Raw genomic sequence first — 25203 nt, forward strand, 5'->3', positions numbered from 1 at the left:
ATTGATAAACTAAATACTTTTAAATCTTACTCAAAGAACATCACAAACTATGAGAAAATATTTGAACATATATTATCAACAAAGGATTAATATCCAGATTAAATTTTAAAACTCCTAAAAATAAATCCAAAGATAGATTGGTCAATAGGAAAATCAGTAAAAGACATGAACAGACATTTTACATAAAAAGAAACATGAATGGCCAATAAAGGAAAACACACACATTCAACCTTGGTAGTAATCATAAAAGTAAGAATTAAAACCACAACAGGATCATTTTACAACCTCCAAAATGGTGAAAATTAAAAATTCATTTACAAGAATGTATAAAACAAAATATCTCTTACACATGGCTGACAGGAGAGTAAAATGGTGCAACTATTTTGGAAAACAATCTGGAATACTTCGGAAGTAACAGTTATCCTATAAAGCTGAAGATTCGCTTGCCCTGTGACCTAGCACTTTCATTCTGAGAAGCTCTTGCACACTTCTACAAAGACACATGTACAAGAACTTCATGGCAAGATTGCTCATAGTAGTAAAAATCAAGAAATCACTCCAAAATATCAATCAACAGAAGAATGGACAAATAAATACTTTGCAGCAGGGAAATGGATGAACTACAGCTTCTGTTACCATTTGGACAAATCTCTAAAACATAATGTTAAGTGAAAATTGACAGTTATGGCCAGGTGCGGTGGCTCACTCCTGTAATCCCAGCACTTTGGGAGGCCGAGGCAGGCAGATCACCTGAGGTCAGGAGTTCAAGACCAGCCTGGCCAACATGGTAAAACTCCATCTCTACCAAAAATACAAAATTAGCCAGGCATGGTGGTGCATGCCTGTAATCCCAGCTACTTGGGAGGCTGAGGCAGGAGAATCACTTGAACCTAGGAGGTGGAGGTTGCAGTGAGCTGAGATCATGCCATTGCCCTCCAGCCTGGGTGACAGAAGTGAAACTCTGTCCAAAAATAAAACAAAAAGAAGGAAGAAAGGAAGGAAGAAAGGAAGGAAGGGAGGGAGGGAGGGAGGGAGGGAGCGAGGGATAAAAATTGCCAGTTACAAACAATACAAGTTTATACATAGACAAAATTCATAATAGTATGTGCCCTTTGAGGGAAAGAGGACTATATGACTGTGGAAGGACACAGAGGAGTTTCAAAAGCATCTCGAATGTTCTCTCTCTCAAGCTGTGTGATAGACAAAATTGAGGTTTGCTTTTTAACATTCCCTATGTCAGACAGTTATTAATATATAATTCTTTAAAGTATAAGTATCCCACAATAAAAACATATACTTTAAAATACTTATTGATTGAAAGATTTATAAGCTGAGTGAAACACTACACCAGGAATCAGGATAATCATAACCACCAACTGAACACCTCTGGATAACCTGTCCTGCTTGGCCCTTGGATGCATGTACAGAACAGCCCCTGTTCCTGACCACCCTTGAGGCAAGATAGATGGACACATAACCACCCAAAATGCCCAGTGAAAAAGATTGCCCATGCACTCTGTAACTAGTTCAGAGGAAGTAGGATTCAGGTTAAAGTTTTTACTTGCAAGTTAAAGAGGAGAGGGGTTGAATCAGGGAAGGCTGTCTTCAGGGGCATCCCTTACCTTCTCACAGTACCAGCCTCTGTTGACACCCACATTGCCATGCCCGATGGAGACCCGACTCAGGGGGCTAAGGAGGACAGCCAGCTCGATGTGGAAGATGTCCGTGCGGCCTCGGTCAAACACGCCGCCCTCCAGGAAGATTTTCCCACTGTTCTTATTCCCTCTGGCCCCATACATGACCAAGTAGATTTTGGATTTGGTACCAGCCCCTCGGACATCCCCAGTGAAGACGGTGACAATATACGTAATAGCTGGTGTGGAAACAACAGGAAAGAGAGTGTTCAATGTGAGCTGCATCATAATATCCCACCCCTTCCTCCCCTTCCTGGTTACGACACCCCCAAAGCCCTCCTCCTCCACACATCCTCTTTCCCCATCATGTCCTATTCCTCCAGATGCCACCTAATGTCCCTCTCGACTTCATTTCGTCTTTTCCAGAGTTTGTGTGTCCAATGCATCTGAGTTTGAGAATAAACTGCACATATTATTACAGGAAGCTGTCAGTGCTGATTACAGGAAACTAACAAAGAGAAGGAGGAACTCGGGTTGGCTAAGAATAGTACTTATTATTAATGATAATTACCATGCCTACATTATTAATAGCTGCCAGATGAATTCTGTTATGTCTAATCTAATTATAATAGTCAACTCCATTAATGGAGATTTATATTCAGGGCTATCTGATTCATTTCGCTTGCTCTTTTGCTGATAACTTAAAAACATAACTTTTAATAGAGGACATTAATGTCCTCCTTTGCTGCCTGATGTGGTAGGGTGAGGGAGGATTGAGGGAGAGAGAAAACATTGTTGGTTGGGCCATTTGAGGTTATGGTCTATCAGGAGGCAATATGAGGACATAGAATTCTGAGGAAGAACTAGCAAAGGGAGATTAAACTCTGCGACAGGGTGAAGTAAAAGAAAATACCAAAGGCAAACATTTGGACAGGCAATTCTGCTAAGAACTGGCCTAGATTTTCTTTTTTTTTCTTTTTTCTTTTTTTTTTTTTTTTTTGAGACAGAGTCTCACTCTGTCACCCAGGCTGGAGTCTAGTGGTGCGATCTCAGTTCCCTGCAACCTCTACTTCCCAGGCTCAAGCGATTCTTGTGTCTCAGCCTCCTGAGTGACTGGGATTACAGATGTGTGCCACCAACTTGGTTAATTTTTGTATTTTTAGTAGAGACAGCGTTTCGCCATGTTGGCCAGGCTGGTCTCGAACTCCTGGTCTCAAGTGATCCACCTACCTCGGCCTCCCAAAGTGGTGGGATTACAGGCGTGAGCCACCATACCTGGCCTACATTCTTTAATTCTGTCCTGGGGTCTAAGGCAGTTGTCACTTTAAGCCTTGTTAATTCCCCCACCCATCCCTCACCCTACCGTACGTCACACTCTTATCCCATAACCTCAGAGAAATAAAAATCCCAAATTTCTTTGAGTGATAATACATGCAACTACATGGGTGCATCATTCATTCTTAAACTTACATTTTCTTTTGTTCAGCATTTATTGAGTGCTTACTAGATGCCAGGCCTTTGGGGAGTAAATAAATAAAAAGGAATGGCCACTGCTCTAGGAAAAAAAAAAAAAAGTCTCGAGCTTTATTTCTCTAAGATGCATGGAGAAATGGTGTCCCCACATCAGACATACTTCTATGGTTTATGATATAATCAATTCCCAGCTGTTATCATTTCTGCTCTTCTTCTATCACTAGGAGACATATAATATTCACACATTCAATAGGATTATGTTAATTCTATTCAAGCATGTTTTTAAGTAAACTGCAAACTTTCATCTGTAGATGACTTGTACCACACCTCACAATGATCAGGTCACAATGCTGAGGTTGAAAAGCACTGGAGTAGAGGAGCATTTAGTCTTCTAAACAGCAGCAATAAAGGTCTGCCAAGGATGCATAGAGCCAAAGAAGGGAGAAGTTACCCAGGCCAGAGAAGGTCAGGGAAGGCTCAGAGGAAGTGACTGGGATCAGGAATTTGAGAGGCAGAAAGAAGAGAAAAGGCCTTGCAGGATGAGGAGAAGGCAGGTTCCAAGGATACAGAGAGAGAAAGAGCAAGGTAAGCAGGGAGTTGAGAGGAGAGGGAAGGCATGGGAACAAGATGGAGGGGAGAAAGGAAGGTGTGAATGTGCAGTGGGAGAGAGGGTGTGGGAAGACTCTGTAGGTAAGATAAATGGAGCCAAATTGTGGAGAAATTTGTACATTATGCTACAGAACATGGATTTTCTCCCATGGTGAGTCATGGGAGGTTCTGCAGCAGAGAATATTCTCAGATGTTCACAATATCAACGTTGATTTTCTAGAACATCCATGACCATGACTGCCATGTTGGGCATTGGAAGTTTTCTGTGGAATTCATAGAGGTTAGGGCTTTAGGAAGCAGACCAAATCCTGAATCTATCACTTGCCTGCTGTGTGCCCTTGGACAAGGCTCTTCCATGTGCCTCAGTTTCCTCATCTGTGAGATGGAAACAATAACAGTTCCTACCTTATTGGGTGGTTGTGAGGATTGAAGGACACCATGCGGGTCAGGTATCTACCTAGAAGAAGGCCTGGCATATACTAAGCACTCAATATCAGGAAGAGTTCAGAGTCAATCAATGTCCTGGGAAACATCCATGCTTGTCAGAAATTCACATTCTGGCTTCATCCTATGGATACCTTCCTTTGCCCTGGGCAGTTGGCATCTGCTTAGCAGCATCCCCCAGACTCTCTGGCAACAACAGAGCCCCAGGCTGCAACCCAGTGGGACAGAACAGTTTCAGGAGCAGGAAGAATGCTGTCTGCAGACCCAGCTGGCTCCTGTTTGATCACAGGCCTCCAGCCCCACAGATGCCAACACCAATCCTTAGGCAGAAAGTAAAATACCTAAAAGAGCCTCCCCTTTCTTCAAATCTACCTGTGGTCTCAGCTCCGCCCACTAAGATATCCCTTTGGATTTTGCCATCGTCTTCGTCCAAGGCCAGCCAGCGGTTAAGGGGGAAGTCATATTTTCTTTTGTTCCCAATATCTTCAATGACAATCTGGGAAGGAGAAGAGGGGACAGGGATGTAGATAAGCGTTGTTGAGGGTGCACCTGGAGATCTAATCCAATCTTCCAATCACTTGAGTCTACTTTAAGAATATACCAGTATCAGCTTCATGGCCCAAGGAAAGCTTATCACAAGGACACAACTGTGTCCGGGATACCTGGTAAAGCCTAGAATCACACAGGAATGACTGGCAATTACCTTCTGACTTGAATTACTGAGACAGTGCTCCCTCCACTGCTGCAGGTCATTTTTTAAATTGAAGCAAACAATTTGGCAGCATGTGAACTGTGAGACTGGTCACAAGAACTGGAAGTCTGGATTTACAAACTATGACAAAATCATCACTGTCCTCACAGGCTGAAGGTTGGGATTCTGACCTTATTGGTGAGCAGAGCCCATGCAAGAGGAACTGCGAGCCCGAATCCTAGGATCTTATGATCAGTTCAGAAAACATCAGCCACCAACAGTAAGGCTAATGGAATCTATGATGCCTCCCTCAGGGACTCCCATGTGAGCTAAGTTAGTGAGGCTGAAATAAGTGTGCCTTCTAGAATACACCAATGAGCTGAGGGGCCCTCTCAAAATGTGCCCGGAAGATCCAACTGAAAACTTGCTCTAGGATAAGTAGAATTGTTAATAGCTAGAATGTGTTCTCCAGTCATAACACAATATGGGTAGTAACCTTTTTACTATCCATATGTATCTCATAACATCATGTTATACACCTTAAATATACACAATGAAATTTGTTTTAAAAATTTGATCACTTTAGAACAGGATTACGATGATAAAATGCTACCAAGACTAAGCAAGCATCTGGTAGCTTTGTAAAATATTGAAGACTATACTGTAAAAAACAAAAGCATTAGAACAAAAACACACCTTCATGGTTCTCTCTATATATGTTCAAAGTGCACAACCCTCTGCTTTACATTATTCCTGCAGAAAATTCTGTCTCAAATGAATTTCAGAGTATATAGATTTTAACCGGGTGTGGGCTCACACCTGTAGTTCCAGCACTTTGGGGCGGGCGGATCATGAGGTCAGGAGATCAAGACCATCCTGGCTAACACGGTGAAACCCTGTTTCTGCTAAAAATACAAAAAAATTAGCCAGGCGTGGTGGTGGGCACCTGTAGTCCCAGCTACTTGGGAGGCTGAGGCAGGCGAATGGTGCAAACTCAGGAGGCAGAGCTTGCAGTGAGCCAAGATCATGCCACTGCACTCCAGTCAGGGCGACAGAATGAGACTCCATCTTAAAAGAATAGATAGGTAGGTAGGTAGGTAGGTAGGTAGATAGATAGATAGATAGATAGATAGATAGATAGATAGATAGATAGATAAATAGATAGATAGATTTTTAGGAATGCATCTCTTGCATAAAATGCAACCAACTTGTATCAAAGACTCAGGCAATAGGAATAAGAAAAGAAATGATCAACACATCAGGGCAGAGCTATATCAGGACAGTACCATCCAGGATCTAAGAATTGGACTAAGAGCCTCCAATCAACCCTGGATGTGAGATGGGAGTTTGGTTATTACCCAACTGGAGCCAAGAATGAAAATAGAAGTGGGAGGAAGAAGAGGAGAGGAGGAGTAGGAAGATGGGAGATTTAATAAGCATGCCCTATGTTTCAGGGGCAGCTTGACTATTGTCAGATACCAAGTCTGAACAAGACCCACCTGATCTGAGGTTGGGTAAAGGGAATACACCAACTTAAGGCCTTGCAAATTCTTGAATCAAAGACAGAAATCATTCCAAAGAATCAGAGGAAGGGCAGAACTCTGGAAAGAACCTAATATGGGACACACCAAAAGAACTCACACCATTCAACTGATGTGCTTAAGAGAATATAAGAAGATTTAGTCTTTATGAAATAGGAGTAAATATCTTTAAAGACAGATGAGACTACCATAAAAAGGCAATCAGATGAGATTAAAAAATAACTAAGAAAGGGAATCAAGAAAAATAAAACTATACAGCAGCAAATAGTTCAAAGTTCTCAAAATTCTGCCTGTTCTTTCACCAACTCCTGAGAATTTACTGTAAGAAATAATCATAGATTTACATAAAGATAAGGCAAGAATGTTTGTCACAGCACTATTTATAGTATAATAGTATACTGTATATATATACACACAGGTTGAACATCCCTAATCTGAAACCCGAAATCCAAAATGCTCCAAAGTCCAAAAGTTTTTGAGTGCTGACAACACACCAAAAGTAGAAAATTCCACACCAGACCTTATATGAGGGGTCACAGTCCAAACGCAGTCAGAACTCTGCTTCATGTAACAAAGTATTAACAAATATTATGTTGAATTACCTTCAGGCTATTTGCATAAGGTGTATATGAAACAAATGGATTTCATGTTTAGACTTGGGTCCCATCCCAAGATATCTCATTATGTATATGCAAATATTCCAAATTCAAAAAGACCTGAAATCTGAAACACTTCTGGTCCCAAGCATTTACAATAAGATATATTCAACCTGTACAGCATAATATACATTTTATATATTATATAATATACAGCATATAGCATAATTATACAATAATTTTGAGGAAAAAATAGAAACATTTGACAAAAGGAGACTGATTTAATAAGTCATGGTAGATCTAAAACACTTATTTCAGTCATTAAAAATTACATTGTAGCCAGGCGCAGTGGCTCACACCTATAAACCTAGCACTTTCAGAGGTTGAGGCGGGCATATCACTTAAGGTCAGGAGTTTGAGACCAGCCTGGTCAACATGGTGAAACCCTGTCTCTACTAAAACTACAAAAATTAGCCATGCATAGTGGTGGGCACCTGTAATCCCAGCTACTTGGGAGCTGAGGCAGCAGAATTGCTTGAACCTGGGAGGCAGAGATTGCAGTAAGCCGAGATTGCACCACTGCACTCCAGTCTCAGTGACAAAGCAACACTCCATCTCAAAAAATATATATATATATATATAGTAAAATTATATTGTAAAATAACCAGGTTATTATATTTAAATAACATGGGGACATATGCATGCTATATTTAAAAATGAAAACAAGTTTGTAAAATATTGTATTCTTTATGACCCTATATTTTAAAAAGTGATATATATATTAATATATCTATTAATAGAAAAATGGCTAGAGGATATTCATCAAAATATTAACTGGTTATGTTTGGGTGGTAAAATTATGAGTGGTTTTTTTGTTGTTTATTTGTATTTCCTAAATGTTTTATGATGGACATGTATTCATTTTGTAAGAAAAAAATAATTAAAAGAAATACATTCAGAATTGAAATACACATTGACAGGAGAAAGAAGTGGAACTCAGTGTGGAACAGCAAATCAATGATGTGGTGGGAATTTGACAAGTTCTCAAGGAATGAAAAAAAGTAGAGATGACAGCAGTAAAGGGGAGTAAAGGGGAAGATGCCAGTTTTGAAAGATAGAGAATGGAAATCCAATAGGCAGGCAATTGGCTGTCCTGAGGAAGAGACCAGAACAAATGCCACCCAAGCAAGAATCTAACATACAATAAGAAATCTCTTTTCTGACCTATAAATAAATTAATTATAAATAATAAATGAATAACAAATAGCCTGCCCATCAGATAGAAAACACATACTGTGTTCCAGAGAAATTAAAAACAAACATGGGAGGAAGGAAGGAAGGAAGGAAAGAAGGAAGGAAGGAAAGAAGGAAGGAAGGAAGGAAGGAAGGAAAGAAGGAAGGAAGGGCAGGCTAACATAGGCCCCACTCCTGGATGCTGTCTGGCAAGACTTTTGAATTAATATAAAGAAAAACATCTGCAAGCATCTGGCAGGAAAAAAAATTAGGTTACCCAGAAAGAAACGAAAGTCTACTTGGCCTCAATATCAAATTTCAGAATTTAATGGAATAGAATCCACAAAGTTTTAAAGGAAAAAAAGTGTTTTCACCCATAGATTTCACACCTTGCCAAGCTGCCCTTTGAGACTGAAGGCAACAAAGAAACAAAGAAGCACATCTTGGCATGTGAACCTGCCTCCTTGGAAAACTTTCCTGAGAGCACAATGCACCCATGTGACCAAGAAGGAACCTGAGTTCAAGAGGGTGAAACTGTTCACCCTTCAAAGCTGCATCCACTAAAGCTTGTGTTTTCACTCTACTGTCTTCCTTTTCAGAATGAAGGAAGTGGACTTCAAGGTACCTGTTCTGTGGCCCACCCTGGCTGAGGTCATAAAATGCACAGGCCTCCTCTTCCCACTTTGCCCAGCTAAATAGAAAACCACTTGAAAACACACTGGTGTATCGGCTATTTGGATTCTGGACTCCCGCCCTATTTCTTCTCCAATCCAAGCAGCAGTTCCACTTAACCTCCTGGTACCCTGTTCAGTACCAGGTTTGCTGCTCTTAGGATCAGGCAAGCCCTTCCTTTCCAAAGGAATTTGGGCATTTCCTCCTTTGTTGATTCAATGTCCAGTCCCATGCCAAGAGCTAGGGAGGTGCCTCAAGGAACTTTCAGACTAATTATGAAAAGAAGTGTGGCCATCACTAGGATGCTCACTCAACACCCTTTCCAATCACCTTCTTCCTAGTCCACTTCTATTCTACAGGCTGAAAGCTAACCACCTGATTTCCCAGTTTTCACTGCAGCTAGGGTGTCCACCTGATACATATTTGGCCAGTGAAATGTAGCCAGAAGTTCCAATGAATAGGCCCTGGCTAGGTTCAGATGAAAGTACTGGGCTTCCTATAGAAAAGGATGAGTTCATGTCTTTTGCATGGACATGGATGAAGCTGGAGACTGTCATTCTCAGCAAACTATCACAAGGACGGAAAACCAAACACCACATGTTCTCACTCATAGGTGGGAATTGAACAATGAGATCACTTGGACACAGGGAGGGGAACATCACACACCAGGGCTTGTCAGGGGGTGGGGTATTGGGGAAGGGATAGCATTAGGAGAAATACCTAATGTAAATGACGAGTTGATGGGTGCAGCAAACCAACATGGCACATGTATACCTAGTATACCTATGTAACAAACCTGCACATTGTGCACATGTACCCTAAAAAAAAAGAAGAGAGAGAGAGAAAGAAAGAAAGAAATTACTGGGCTTCATATGAAGATGATAACATGGGTGAAGTCTTAGAGACCATAAGGAGGACAGAATGACTGGCCATCTGGCTTAGGTAGAAGAGTGAATGCAGATGGACCTAGAGAGGGAAGTTGGGGCTGAGATACAACCCTCTGAAGAACAAGAAGCCCCCCTTCCAAGGCCACAGGGACCACAGAGAAGCAGCTGAACTCACCTTGGACAGGAACCAACCTGCAGATCCCCCCTTATTGTTGTGGCCAACATTGATCTTCATCAGTTGCCCCAAATCTGGGGCATCCAGGATGAACCTGTCTTCAGCTCCCTTTTCAAAGTTGTCCTTTTCATTTTCTAGCCTACGCTCCCCTGTATGCGCAGACACACAAAAGAAATTACAAAAAGACCAGAAGAAAAGAATTTCCAAGCCTTCATGGTCCGCCCACTGAAAGATGCTCTTCCAAAGTCAACAAGGGCAACTTCCTCCTGAGATCTAAGGGCTCCTTACATCCCTCCAGTCTCTGAACAAGGCAGAGGTTTGCTTCATGTGTGGCTTGTGCCCAGGTCCTATAACTGAGCTTTTGATTTCTCCCTTACTCTGGAGTCCCGATCCTACTAAACCGATTTGTACCCCCATCTCTAGATCTAGGACCCTGTCTTGCTTTTGCCAGTTGCTTGTCCTGAATTGGAACAATAGTCATGGCAGTTGGTAAAGGGGCTGTTGGTATTCAGCCTACAGATTTCCTTAGATCTGACTCCTTTTCTGGAAAATAGTGCTGGTAGGTATTAATACTATCAGATGCTGCTGGTTGTTTAACATAGTTTTGGTTTTTACTTTCATTTATTCCTCACCACAATTCAAGAAGGAGATATTATTAACTCTGTCTTGCAGATGAAGAAGCAGAGACTTAGAGAAGTTAAATAACTTGCCAAAAGTCACACAGGTTATAAGCACATAGTTAGGACTCAAATTTTAACTTGTTCTTTCTGCTCTGCAACTTTCCACTATTGTGTATCTACAAGTCTTATGTAGGCACCAATTTTTGCTTAAACCATCCTGTGTCCTTTCTTTTCATTTTTTTTTATTTTAAATTGTGACAAAACATACATAAAATAATATAAGACATTCATGTACCCACCATCCAGATTTAAGAGAGATAACAGATATTAACATTTTGTCCAGTTTTCTCCAGACCTTTCTCATTTCTTAAGGATGTAAAACATGAGAGATATGTCTAAGGCTTCACTGTCTATCTCTTCCCTTCTACTCCTTTCCCAAAATAAACATTATCTTCAACTTGGTATATATCATTCCCAAGAATTTTTGTTTGCATATGTATCTATAAAGAAGATATACTATTTATGCATGTTTTAGAATTTTACATAAATAGTATCATAGTATACACTTCTTTACCTCAAATTATTCATCTGTACAACGGATGAATGTATGGAGATAATAACAGTATAACGGATGAATGTATGGAGATAATAACAGTGCCTCCCTCATAGGATTTTGCTGTGAGATTGGCTCAGTTAATACACAAACAGCACTTAGGATGGCTCCTGAAGTGTGGTAGTCACTATTGTATTACCATTGCTGCTGAGGTGGTTGCTATTGTTCCTGTTATCATTGTCACATACCCTTATGCTACTTGCTTTTTCTCAGTTAATGTTATCCTTTTGAGAGTACCTTGATGATTGTCATAACTTTAGTTTATTCATCTGACTGCTATATAATAGTCATTGATTGAAGGAAATGCTGTTGTCTATGCATTCTTCTCCTGATGGACATTTAGGTTACTTCTAATTTTTTACTATTGCAAACAGCACTGAAATGGACTCTTCTGTACCCATCTCCTACTGCACATTCGTAAGAGCAGCTCTGAATAGACACCTCCAGTTTCTGGACCTGAAGGTGTGCTCATCTTCAGTTTATTAGATGTTGCAAAATTTACCTCCAAAAATGGTTGTACCACATTAATTACCACCAGTAGTATATGAAGATTCCTATTCCCCACAATCATTATTAACATATTTTTTAAAATTTTTATTCAGTGTGTACCCAATAGTATCTTGTTGTGGTTTTAATTTGCATTCCCCTATTTATTTGGGGAGTTTGAGAATATGTTCATAAATATATTTTGGCCATTTAGGCTTTGCTCTTCTGTAATTTTTCTGTTTATATCTTTTATTCCATTTTTCTTTTGTCTTGTTTGCCTATGTTCATCATACATTTTTCTTGTTTTAATAGACCTCAATTTATCAATATTTTCCTTTGCTGCTTGGGCTTTTAATGAATTGTTTATGAAATCCCATCTCTAAATTGAGATTAAAAAGAGTTTTTAGAGTTTCTTCCAAAAATATTTTATATTTTTGCTTTTTCACATTTAAGTATTTAGCCCATCTGTAAGTTATTTTATGCATGGTAAAAGGCAGGAATTTAATTTTATCATTTTTCATATGGTTAGACAATTGTTCAAACACCAGTAATTGAACACTTCATCTTTTCCTTCTGATTTATAATGCCAACTCTATGTGTGCTTCTAGCCTCTTCTGTTTCATTGCTCTATTTTGTTTATCCATCTAGTAAAAGCACACTGTTTTACTTTTTAGAGACCTAAAATGTCTTAATATCTAGCAGGGCAAATATTCCCATTATTAATATTGTTAGCATTATTTTCATTATTCAAAATTGTCTTGATAATATTTAGCTCTTTATGGCTTAGCCCTACATGAATTTTAGTAGCAGTGTAAGCAGTGGGGTATTGCCTTTTAAGATTTTGACTGAAATTGAATTGCATTTATAAAACAACCTGGGAAAATTTGGCATCCTAATGAATTTGAGTCTTTTCTCATCCTTAAACATATTTCTCAATTTATTTACATATTCTTGTATATCCTTCAATAAAAATTGATGGTTTTCCCAAAAGGCTCTTTTTAATATGTATTCTTAGGTAGCTTGTAATTGCTAATGTAAATAATGTATTTTTAAATTAAATATTTGCATTGCTTATTTTTATTAATTTTTGTATAGTAATCTTATATTCAGCAACTTTAATAACTTTCTCTTTCATTGGTTCTAATGGTTTATAAATTCTCGTGGATTTTGTAGATGATCATTATTTTTTACAAAAGTGAAAGTTTGTTATTTCATTTTCAACCATTATAGCTTTTATTTCTTTTATTTGCCCTTTTTTCTGGCCCTAGGACCTCTAGTACTATGAAGAATAGAAATAATGAGTAGCTGGACTATTTCTTTTGTTCCTGGCTTTAAAAAGAGTTCTTTTAAGTTTTTAAAATTAAGCATATTTCTGCATATTTTGGTAGATATCCTCATATTTTTCAAAAAAATCTATTTCTAGTTTTCTATGGGTTTTTATAAAGTAAATAATGTAAATTTTCCTGCATCTATCAAGATAATTCTTTCTCTTTAATCTGTTACTATGATAAATTATATAAATAGGTTGACTATTATTAAATTATCATTAAATCCCTGGAATAAACCTTACAGAGTAGAATTTATTTGTCATATATCTATATATTTGTTTAAGAATTTGGTGTGCTAATATTTTATTTAAGATTTTTAGGTCTTTATTCATAAATAAGACTAATCTGTACATTTCTTTTTGTTAATTTATCAGCCTGATTTTGGTATCAAAAATCATAAAATAAACTAGGACACAGTACATCTTTCCCTGTTCTTTGAAACCGTTTATATAAGTTGGAGATTCATAATTTCTTAAATATTTGGTAGATTTTGCCTGAACAATCTTCTTGGTCTGATGTCTTGAGTGAATTTTAATTGCTGCTCTAATTTCTTTAATGATTACAGATCTCCTTGGAAATTGGCTACAGCATGTTCTTAAGATAATCTTTTTAGGATGCTCAGATGAAAGATCAGGCTACATCATATAGTAGCAATCATAAGGCTTGGACCCCAGCCTCTTTACTATGCTAGAGGAGACCCTCATGTTCCCTCAAGCATAAAAGATAATGTTGCAGAAGAGGACCAAAGGCCAAGATTCTCCCATGTCATATTGCTATGAGACCCCAGCCCCAGGAAAGAGGCTAGCCTTCTCCAATAATGTAGCTTAGGCCTCACAGCCCAAGGGCCAATGTCTCTCTCCCAGGTCTGCAGTCTTGCCCTGCAAGATCCTCCTGGAATGACCCAGTATGTAATGGGTAACAGGGACCTGCATAGTTGCTATTGCTACTGTTTCCCCTAGTTTCTGCGAATAAATTCTGTTCTGGGTGGTGGTAGTGGTGGTGGTAGTGGTGATGTTGATACAACATGTGCTATCAGATTATTCACATTATAATTTATTATTTAATTACTTAGAAATATGCTTTTTAATTTTTAAATTGGGTGAGATGTGGATATTTCTTCTAATTTTATTGCCTTATGATCAAAGAATGTTGTCTCTATACTATTGATTCATTTAAGTTAAGGCTTGCTTTGTGATTTTGTATATGGTCATTATATGCTTGATAAGAATGTGTATTCTCTACCAGTTAGATGCAGTAATCTATACACTCCCTTTAGATCAAGCTTATTAACTGTGTAGTTAAAATCTTTTCCACTCATACTAAATTTGTATGCATTTGGCCTATCCATTATTGAGAGTATTGTATTAAAATCTCCCAGTATGATTCTGTATTTGCCAAATTCCTCCAAGAATTTTGTTAATTTTTGCTTCACATATTTTGGGCGTATGTCCTTAAATTTACACAAGTTCAAAATTATTGTATCATTCTTTTTGTCATTATTCCTTTTGTCATTGTCTAATATATTTTTATTTAAACAAAGTTGTTTGCCTTAAGGTTTCATTTGACAAATATTAATATAGCTATGCCAGAATCTTTGCTGTTTGTTAATGTTTTCCTGGTATATTTTATTTCATCCCATTTATTCTCAGACTTTCTGTATCATATACTGTATTTAAGCTGGATTTTAGAATTTTCATCTAACAGAATATCCATCTTTTAAATGATGACTTTGTTCTATTTATTAATACATTTGTTTTACTTTTTGCTATTAGCCATGTTTTTTCTTTGCTTCCCTTTCTTCATTTCCTTCCTTGTATCGGATTGATTATTTATTCCCTTTTATTTCTTCCTTTGGTTTTCAAATTATACATTTCTGCTTTTTGGGTGATTACTTTTACAATTTTGATGTGCATACTTATTAAAATCTACAGTTAATCATTATCCCTGCTCTCCTGGGAATGGAGAGATCAGCAAGGGCCAAGACCCTTGCTATGTTTTAACTCTCATCATCCACTTTCCTTCTCAAATTTTATTGATTTTAATTGTTTGGGGTTCACATTTCCTCATGCACTGATGTTAGTCATCATTATTGTTTTGTATAGTCAATGCTTGCTTAGATTCATTACATAGTTATCCATTTTTGCTCACCTTTGTTTCTTGTATCTCATTCCTTTCTTCTGCATAGAATTTCCTTTTTCTTGAAGTATATCCTTTAGTGGTTGTTTAAGCATATGAATGGTAAACTCTATCTTTGTTTGCATGGAAATTTGCTAATGTAGCCCTCACTCTGGAATGATAACCTAGCTGATATAGAATTATAGGATGATATATATCATTGCTTAGAATAGTGAAGATACTATTCCACGTACTTAGGACCTACATAGGTTGCTGATAGGAATTTGCTATCAATCTAATTATTGTTTTTATAGAAAGTAATCTGCCAAATCTGCTTCCTTTAAAAATATTTCCCTTTGCCTTTAGTTTCACCACAATATATCTAATTATCTGAAATTCTTGAGGATTTAATCTTATTGTGTGTTGTGTTGATTAATGCTTAGTTATGATGAATTATATACTTGAGTGTTTTGTAGTTTTGGAAAGTGAACACATCTTCAGTATTTTATCTGTGGAAATTTCAGGCAGTCTTGCAAATGCTTTTGCCAAATATGAAAGGTATTAATGGCAGGAAACCAATTTTCTGTACTTGAGGGAGAGGGGCTCCCAAATCACACTTGTAGTGTAAAATCAGACCTCAAGCCCACATGCAGTGCAGGCCTAAGGTATCAATTTCTCAGCATTTTTTTTTTTTTTTTTAATTTAGAGCTCTTGCCAAGAAACGTTTACTGTACTGATGAGCAAATTTTTTCCTGGTCTATTTTTTCACTAAAGATGCTCCTCTGAACCATCAGGGTTTCTGGCTTTATATTCAGTTTTAATTTCAAATCTCTTGACTCATGCAGGGCCAAGGTCTCATTTCCTGACCCCACATGGGTATGAAAGCTCATCCTCTAGACTGTTGAGCATGAAAGCTCTCTCCTTCCAGGAGCCACCACATCTATTCATAGTTAACACTTTGGTTTTGAATTCCCTCTTCAATTCTAGCACTGGCACCTGGAGATTTCTCTTTATTTTTTCCTCATAAGCTCAGCAATGCATTTTGAATTCTTTAGTATATTGTTACAAAATTCACATGTCTTTGTAGCTTTTCCAACTCCTATGTAATTCTGCTAAATTGGCAGAAGCAGAAGAGAACCACCTGTCTCATTCTTCTGACCTGAACTTCCTCTCAACACCTACAGCTGTGTCTGAGTTCTCAGTTCTTGCTTTCCCTGTGAGGCCAACTCAAATTCTTTTCCCAGCCTCATTCTGTTCTGCCCCAAACCACTGCATTGAATCAGGCCACAGCCAGCAACATCCCAAAGTATAATTCAAGATGGGCATGGAGCTTAGGAGGATAGAGTAAGTGAGAATGAGTTTCCTAGAGATGTGAAGCTTGGGAGTGTCCATGGTCTGAGATGCAGGACAATTGCAATCAACCCACAAACCAGCCGTACTGTAATCAGAAAACCCATCACACATATAAACTTTATAACACAAACTGAACACCCTGCTGCCCAGGACACGTCATTCCAAGCCACATCACAAGAAGAGAGATGCTCAATAGAGGAGCCCAAAGGGGAGCTCAAGCTGCCTTCCTCTGCCAGGATTGTGGGAAGAACCCCATCTACAAAACAGTCCTGGGCTTGGCTTGCGAAAAAAAGAATTCCAACCCATTACCTGTGTCTCCGTACTCTCCAAAAATATTGATGAAGACATCAGCATCTGTCCCTGCACCAATTATATCACCAGTGTACACCTTGACTTCATACTTATTACCTAGGAACAAGGAGAGAGAAAAACCTTAGCTCATCAGGATCCTGAGAAGAGAATAGAGGCCCCAAAGTAGCTATCACACCATCTACACTTACCCCCAGCAATGCATAAATTGTCACCATTTCTGTCAATAACAGAGCAAAACAACAAGTCAGTCCACATTGGTTCCAAACAGTCGTTACATAATTGTCATCATTACTGCCAATAACAGAGCAAAAACAAATCACTCAACATTAGTTCCAAATGGTCATTGGATGTATGACCATTACTGTATGTGATGAATAAATCAGAGGCAGAGAAGACCTTCTGTTTTTTCTACTAATATGTTGACTTGAAACACAGGGATCAGCCCAGACCCAAGGTGCCACCCTGAACCAACCCTCACCATATCTCCCCTGAACTGTTGAAATGTCTCTAACTAGGCCCTCTGTATCTCCTCTGCCTTTCCCAATTCGTTTTCCACATTACACCACAGCATAGAAATTCACTGGGAAAACTGGATTCTGCAGATGAAAATCAAATTTATATGTAAATTGTCAAGGCCATAACCAATGCAAAGACAAGAGGCACCAATAGTGGCTGGTATGCTTAGGGCTCTTTGAAAGACCTGTATCTGCTTCCTGTATCTTTGCTCCATTCATTGAACAAAACTTAATTCCCTGTAACCTCCAAATGCCTTAGCTTCAGCCTCAGCCACAGCCTTGATGGGAGACGAGGCTCAAAGTAAACTTGACAACATGATGAGACCTGCCCAGGTCTCCCCAGCTGCAGCCTGCCTTAGAGTGAGGAGTAAAGCTCAGGGGTTGGTATGTGTGGTCAAGGGAAGGGGACTCCTCCAGCTTTTCACTGGGTGCCAACAATTCCAAGGGCTGAGACCACCCCCCTTCCCCTTTTCCTTTCCTACAGTGGCTTCCTATTTTTTATGTAGCAGAATCCCTTTTTATAGGTGTCTTTTGCCCAATACACGAAGCTGGTAAAAACTAGAGCTGTTCTAATCAAGGTTCAGAGTCCCAGCCCCTCTGCCCACCTGTTCCCTAGTGCCTTCTCTGAGCCCTGTCCCTAGCCCATAGAGGTTTTTCTCTTCTGTACTCCTCAGCTCTGCTATGTTGCCTGTGACAATGATTTTTGAGTTTTGCCATTTACTGTCTTGTGGTGTTTGCTACTTCCTGCAGGTAAGCCTTCGAATTTCAAGTATTTATAGGAGGGCTGGGAGCAGGACTTCCTTCTCCTAGATAATCTCTCCCACATACCCTAGCACAGTGCTGGGCATGTACATTACAGTCTCATTAAGTACGTTGGGAAGTAAATTGAATCAAATTTCCTAAAATTCAAAGTTCCCAGGAAGTTGCTCAGGGCAAAGGACTGAGGTTGGAGAGATGAGGAGAAAACTTAATTTAATCCCTTCTAGAGGTGACACAGTGCAGGATCCTGCAGGAGCCCCGCAGAGGACAGCCCGCACACAGCCCCTGAAAGTTGTCCTTGACCTGGTGAGAACACTGAGGCAGGAGCAGCCGGTGCCCTCCCTTTCTTTCCTCAATCCTCACTTAGGGAAACCCATCAATGGGGTAGGAAAGAATCCTGCAATCCTTGTCCCTAACTGAGAGCTCCAGGAGGAGCAACCACTCTCAGACTCCCACACCTCTTGCTTTACAGTGAAGATCCTCTGAGACCGCAGCCAGAACCAGAGGTCTGGGAAGAGGCCAGGTCCAGGGAACTCTGAGGTGAGCAGCTTGAAACTTGGGCCACACTCAGGTTACCTGGCAGTAACACCTGGCAGGTGTTAAATGGGCAGATTCCAGGTTTCCCTCCCAGAGCTTCTGAGTCATGCATTTTGTAAGGACCAGGGAGGCCTCGACCATGGCTAGCTAATTCTGCTGTTACCATCTTCCATATTCCAGAGGCTGCCCCCTAGGCTTGGTTCTCTCCTCCCTGGCTGGCAGCACCTCTGAGAACATTCATTTTGGCTCACAACCTTTCCCAACTCCAGTCCAGGGCTCACTTCACACAGAGGCGAGACCCCTCTTCAGGGTGGCACGATGCCCAGGGCCCCTTGGCTGGTGAACCCAGGGAGGGTGGGGGCCGGGGAAGGTTCTGAAGGTCGCCACTGAGCATCAGTCCATTGGAAGGGGCAGCAGGGCTCCAGGGGAAACTGCACACAGTGAAGCAGGAGAAAGGATGAGAGGGGCTGGGAAGCATTTATCAAAGGAATCGCCAATATTCTGAATCATTCCAGAAGGCAGAATTCTAATTAACGAGTTGAGTTATAAAGCAGATTTTCGCTCACCAAAGGAAAGATTTTGTAGTATCTAAGGCTATTCAACAAAGGAATGGATGCCCTTGGATGAAGGAGGGAGTTTCCCCTCCCTAGAGACACCTGACAGCATGTGCCAAGCACATTGGTGGAGAGTCACCTGCCAGGGATGCTGCACAGAAAATGCCATAGGTGAGAGGATGTGGAAACACTAAAGGTCCTTTTTAATCTGAAATTCCCTGACACTTGACCAGGGACGACAGACTCTGGAGGGAAGCCAAGGGATCAAGGAGACATCTCAGAAGATAGGGGAAGCACCCCAAATCAGGAAAAGTGAGGCCTGGGCAGCACGAACCCACATAGGACTTTGGGAACACACAGCATCTATGCTCTGGGAAAGTCTGGAGAAGCAGACCACGAACCCAAAGCGAGGCAATGTGGGGAGACAGACCAAGAGTCAGAGATCAGGAGACCAGGGCTGAGGTGGAAAGGAGCTTCTAGGCCTTTCCAGCTGAGGTGGACAAGGGACCCAAGCCAAGATATCAGGAAGTCAGGTGGAGAGAGGTCAGGAAGAAGCTGACTCTAGAACAAGAATACTGTCCTCTGGCCTCTGCAGAACTTTCTACGGCAGATGGGGCCCTGAGTCCATATGCAATTGGCTGGGTGGAGAATAGGATCCCTGTGTGACAGGTGACTGCCAATCACACTGAGTGAGAAGAAAGAGCTGCAGCAGGGATGGACAGATGTACCTCATGAAACCATTTTTTAGAAGGCTCCATACATGGACGCTGAGGTTTATTACATCACTTTTCTACCTCCTTTATTTCATATTCCCTCTTCAGGCAGAATCCCAGACTATCTACTTTGCCATTTTCCAAAACAAGGCCCAGGGCCCAATGCCAGTCCTGACCTGTGCTTAGGTGCATCTGCCAATGAGAGAGCAAGGCTGAATAAAAGTAGGGCTCCATTCTCTCACTGTTGGCAAATGTCAGCTCAGGGCATCGAGCCTTCCTAACAGTCAGACAAGTGCCCCCAATTTCCTGTGACTAGAGTTTCAGTGAGTGCAGACTTGCTGTTCTGGTCTCAAGCGGGTTTTCGCTTGTTCAGCTCACCCCTTGGATCTTGTAATCTGTGAGAACAAAATGCCCACATATGAGATAGGGCTGCTGCCCTGGCAACTGGGCACTGACCAGAGAGAAAGGTGAAAGACTGATTAAAAAAAGAAAATTCCTGCCCAAAGGCCAGCAGGAAGCAGGGAAATAGGGAGAAAGATGATGATAAGAAAGAATTCCCATGTGAGCCAAAAGGTCACCTTTCATCTCTGAAAATGACATGGTGGATTCATCTTCCAAGGGCAAATAATACTAAATATTCACAAAGGCATTTGCAGCTAACAAGCCACTTGCATATCCTAGATGTCATTTGACCCACACAATGACTGCATGTGACAGGCAGAGCAGGTGCTGTTGACATTCTCATTTACAGATAAGAAAACTGAAGCTAGAGGGCAAGGTGGCTCGCCCCAGGACAGGTAGTTGCTAAATGATGCAAGAAGGGCTCAAAGCAAGGTCTCTGGTCTTTGAATCCAGGGCTCTTCCCAGGATACCTCAGGCCTCCCAGGTCCTACGCCAGGGTCGGCAAACTTTTTCTGTAAAGTACCAGATAGGAAATATTTTAGGATTTGCAGGCCATTCGGTCTCTGTCACATCAACTGTTCAACTCTGCTGTTGTGGCACGAAAGCAACAATAGACAATATCACATAAACAAATGGTATGTGGCTATGTTCTAGTAAGACTTTATTTATGGACACTGCCATGTGAATTTCATATAATTTTTATGTTCCCCAAAATATTACTTTTTTAAAAAATTCTTTTCAACTGTTTAAAAAACATAGAAACCATTCTTAGCTTGGGGTCAACACAAAAACAGGTGGCAGGCTGGGATTGGGCCACCCATGAGAGTTAGGATATGTCTTGCACTCTCAGGCACTGTTCTGCCTGTCTCTAGGCAGGGGGTGGTGGGCAGATCTGCTCTGTGTGGCCTGGAATGGGAGCAAAGCTGCCTGGACCAGGGTGGTCAGCTGCTGGCTATAGGATAATGGCAGCATATCCAGACCATTAGCTGAGCATCTCAAGGCTCTGAAGACGGGGGAAGGAGTGCCCTCTCTCTGTTGCAGTGGAGCATGTCCTATGCCCATTGTGAATGAGCAGAGCCAACTTTCCCTGCCCCTACAATGCCATGTGGCTGGGCTGAGCCTGGCGGTCCACTGATAGAGGCGGCGGCCTGGTCTAGGGTTTCCTAAAGGGGGGGACAGAGGGCAGCACCACTTCTGCAACCTTAGTCTTAAGCATTTTGTTCATAGCCTGATTGAGAGTGAGTAAGGAGCAGAAATGGAAAGAAATGTGAAGGCCAAGTCAGAGGAGAGGCTAGCACTGAGTGCACCCGTCTTCCTGATCAAGCTTGGGAGAGACAGGGCTTAGTGATGGATTATGGAAATCGTCACCCAAGCCAGCTCTAGAGCTGGCCTGTGATTTACCCATTTAGTGTATTATCTGTTGTTCAATTGTCCCTAGATTTGATTTCTCTCTGGCCTTTTAGCAGGGCTACCATCAGCCTATACGGGGCATTTGTGCAAATTAGGCAAAAAGAACCCCTTTCTCAAGACACTTTACTGCCATCTGTTGGATAACTCTCATAATAAACACACAAATCTACAAGCTCTCTGATATGAATTGTGTCTCCTTACATAGTCGCACTTGTGCAGTGTGTGACCTGCACATCTGAGCCTAGTAACCCTACCTTTCAGGTAGTCACCTCCTTCCACTAAAGGTCAACATGAGCTCATGGAAGTCAAACTAATTTGAGCATTGATCTGAAGAATATACCGGGAGGGTTGTAGACCAGGGATTAAGCTAAACACATGGTACCTTCCAAAGCCAACCAGAATTGAGCTGGGGTCCTGTGCAGGTGGGATTAGCTGCAGCCTAAAGATAGAGTGTCCACACAAGGCCACAACGGAGGGTTGTCTGTGCCCCCATTGCCTTGCTCAGTGGATACACATGCCCCGATGTGTCCTGTTTTTCCTCTGCAGGCCCTGTGGCAGGGACACAAGGCTGCTCCCTCTAAACAGGAAATCCGTCCCTTGCCGGCTGGCCGGAAGCTGCCTGTGTGGGCTTCCAGAAAAGGCAGACACTGGCAGGCCCGAGCTGCCTGCCTGCGCCTGGTGCACCAGCCACCCCCACAGTGCTCTGTCTGGAACAGTCAGCACACAGCAGCAACAGAACACATCTCCAGAGAGCTACCCCAGGCCACGTGGAGAGGCAGAGCCATGAGGGGGCCGGGCCCCCAAATCCAGTGCTACATGCACAGTGGAGCCTGGTGGGGCTGCTTGCCACATTCCTGACCACAGAAGTCAAGCATATGCCCTGTAACTAAGCCCCTATCTCATCAGATTGCACTGGTGCAATCTGAGCCTCAGGGAAGCTCACGTGGTCCAGGCTTTCTTAGGAAGCAGAGAATCATGAATGAACTGGTGGAGTTTCTTTTCCTTGCCTTTCGCCCATCCGCACATCCTGTTTAAATAGAACGTGGCTTTAGCTATTTTAGCAGGTGAGGGTGAGGAGGGGGTTGGAAGGAGGATGATTGGGCCTGATTTTACCCCACCCGCAAGTGAATCTGCAATGGCTCACACCCTGACACCCCTCACTTCCGCTCACTGAGAGCCAAGATTCTAGAAGTGAGATATCACAGGCGCTGCGTAGGAGGAGATGAAAATGGCAAGAGAGAGATTCAGCGGGGGCTGCCCTGGGGGTGGGAGATGAGGGGGAATGTTCTCTCCCAGCCAGGGAAGGCCCCCTCACTACTCAAGCCCACACAGATGTGGGGAGGGGTTGGTCCGCAGAACCCAAGGATGGGCAGGGGGGCAATGCCAGGTGCCAGAAGCTGGCTCATGGCCACCGACCAGTGGATTCCCTCCCAGGAGTGTGGACTCCAGTTCTTTCTCCCATGCTACCCCCAAAAGGTTTCCTCTTCCTTCATCAGGCCTGGAGACCCATTGCCTCTCAGCCAGGCTCTCATCTACTGTCTCTTCCTCATTCTCCAGAGTCTTCCACCTCCATTACCTCCAATCCACCCTCCCATCATCACTTTGTACCAACTCTTCCATGGCCTCTGCGAGATGCTCTCTGCTCCTGGGACCACACACAAGGCACTGGGACGATGGATGACAGGCTCTCTTCCTTTGCTTTCCTCCTGTAACTTCCTTCCTTAGTCTTTTCTCCCTCTCACTATCTTACAAATAAAACTGGAACTTTTCTCCTTAGAACACCCTCCACCATGCTTTCCTTGCAGACACACTCCTTACCAAAATCATAAGCACCTCTGATGCTCCGAGAAATTGCAATGAGCCAGTCACTTCTACCACATCGTTTAATCCTCACAGTGATGGACCCTATGGCTACTAGCGTCACCACTTTTAATAATGAGGCAATGGAAGCAGGAGCTTAAGAAGCTTGATGGTATTCACACAATTAGAAAGGGTACAGCCTGGATTTGGACTCGGGGCATCTAGACAAGAAAGTTCCCTCTTGGCTGTCATTGCCCCCATCCTGCCAGCTTCCAAACCTCAGGTTCTCTCAAACCTCAGGTTCAAACCTCAGGTTCTCTCAAAAGTTCCCACCTCCCAAACCCACATTGCCCCACTCCTGGTGCATGCTGTGTTCCTTTAGCAACTAACGTGCTCAAATACAGTCTGTGCATTTGACCTCAGCCAAGCCTAGTTATGCACTGACATGAAAACATCACTTGGTCCTTAAAAGTTGCTCATGGGCAGAAATCAAGAAATAATATTCTATAGCAGTGGCATCCAGTATTTTGGCTTCCCTGGGGCCACATTGGAAGGAGAATTCCCTTGGGCCACACACAAACTACATTAACACTAACGATAGCTGATGAGCTAAAAAAAAAAAAATTGCAAAAAAATCTCATGTTTTAAGAAAGTTTATGAATTTTTGTTGGGCCATATTCAAAGCTGTCCTGGGCCACATGCAGCCTGTGGGTGGTGGGTTGGACAAGCTGGCCCTATACCATTCATTCCCCTCAAGTAAATATACAGCTGGTACATTTTTCTAGGGAACTGTTCAATGTAAGTCTGATACTATCAGGTGTGAAACATAGGAGGGAGTAGATCAGCCTCCACTCTTTTAGCTTATCCTGCTGGTTCCTTTTCCAGCCACTGCCCAGTCCTGAAGAGCTATTTCTACCTGCCCTGCAGTCACTCGTCCTCCTTTGCTTCCTTTCCTGCCTCTCTACGGAAGACTCCTCCCATCCACCTACACATTTCTGTAACCTTGGCTCCATTACTTCCCTTTCCAACCCAGACTCTAGTAGACTGCTAGTATTATCTTCCCAGAGCGCCAGAACACCAGCACTTTTCATATACTACTGGAATGTCACCCAACCTTCCTGGAGGGCAGGTAAGTGATATATGTCAAAAGTCTTAACATTCTGCAAATCCCTTGAACCAACCATTCAAGCACTATGCATTAGTTTATACTGAGGGAGTAGTTACATTAATTGATCACCTATAAGGATGTCTCTCACAGCATCGTTAATACTGACAAAAAATTGAGATCAACCTAAAAATATCCAAAATAGGAGATTTGGGGGGTGAAATATTATATTCTCCCATTCATGGACTTCTATGCAGCCACTTAAAATAACAGAAGATGGGCCGGGCACAGTGGCTCACACCTGTAATCCCAACACTTTGGGAGGCCAAGGCGGGCAGATCACTTGAGGTCAGAAGTTTGAAACCAGCCCAGCCAACATGGTAAAACCCTGTCTCTAATAAAAATACAAAAATTAGCCAGGTGTGGTGGTGCATGCCTGTAATCCCAGCTACTCAGGAGGCTGAGGCAGGAGAATCACCTGAACCCAGGAGGCAGAGGTTGCAGTGAGTCAATATCGTGCTACTGCACTCCAGCCTGGGCAACAGAGTGAGACTCCGTCTCAAAAAATAAATAAATATAAAATAAAATATCAGAAGATGATTTGAGTCTATAATGTAGTATTAAGT

General features: G+C 41.7%; 1 protein-coding gene across 1 annotated transcript in view; it reads right to left on the bottom strand.

Moving 5' to 3' along the window:
* Positions 1–25203, bottom strand: part of LOXHD1 (lipoxygenase homology domains 1) — a 182387-nt gene that overhangs the window by 126151 nt on the left and 31033 nt on the right. The window contains exons 5-8 of the mRNA XM_025365185.1: positions 16780–16878; positions 9956–10104; positions 4533–4656; positions 1623–1873 (exon numbers count right to left, since the gene is read on the bottom strand). Coding sequence (XP_025220970.1) covers positions 1623–1873; positions 4533–4656; positions 9956–10104; positions 16780–16878 — 623 coding nt within the window. The remainder of the gene's footprint in view (positions 1–1622; positions 1874–4532; positions 4657–9955; positions 10105–16779; positions 16879–25203) is intronic.

This window comes from Theropithecus gelada, chromosome 18 (genome assembly GCF_003255815.1).
Source record: "Theropithecus gelada isolate Dixy chromosome 18, Tgel_1.0, whole genome shotgun sequence".
Classification (NCBI taxonomy): domain Eukaryota; kingdom Metazoa; phylum Chordata; class Mammalia; order Primates; family Cercopithecidae; genus Theropithecus; species Theropithecus gelada.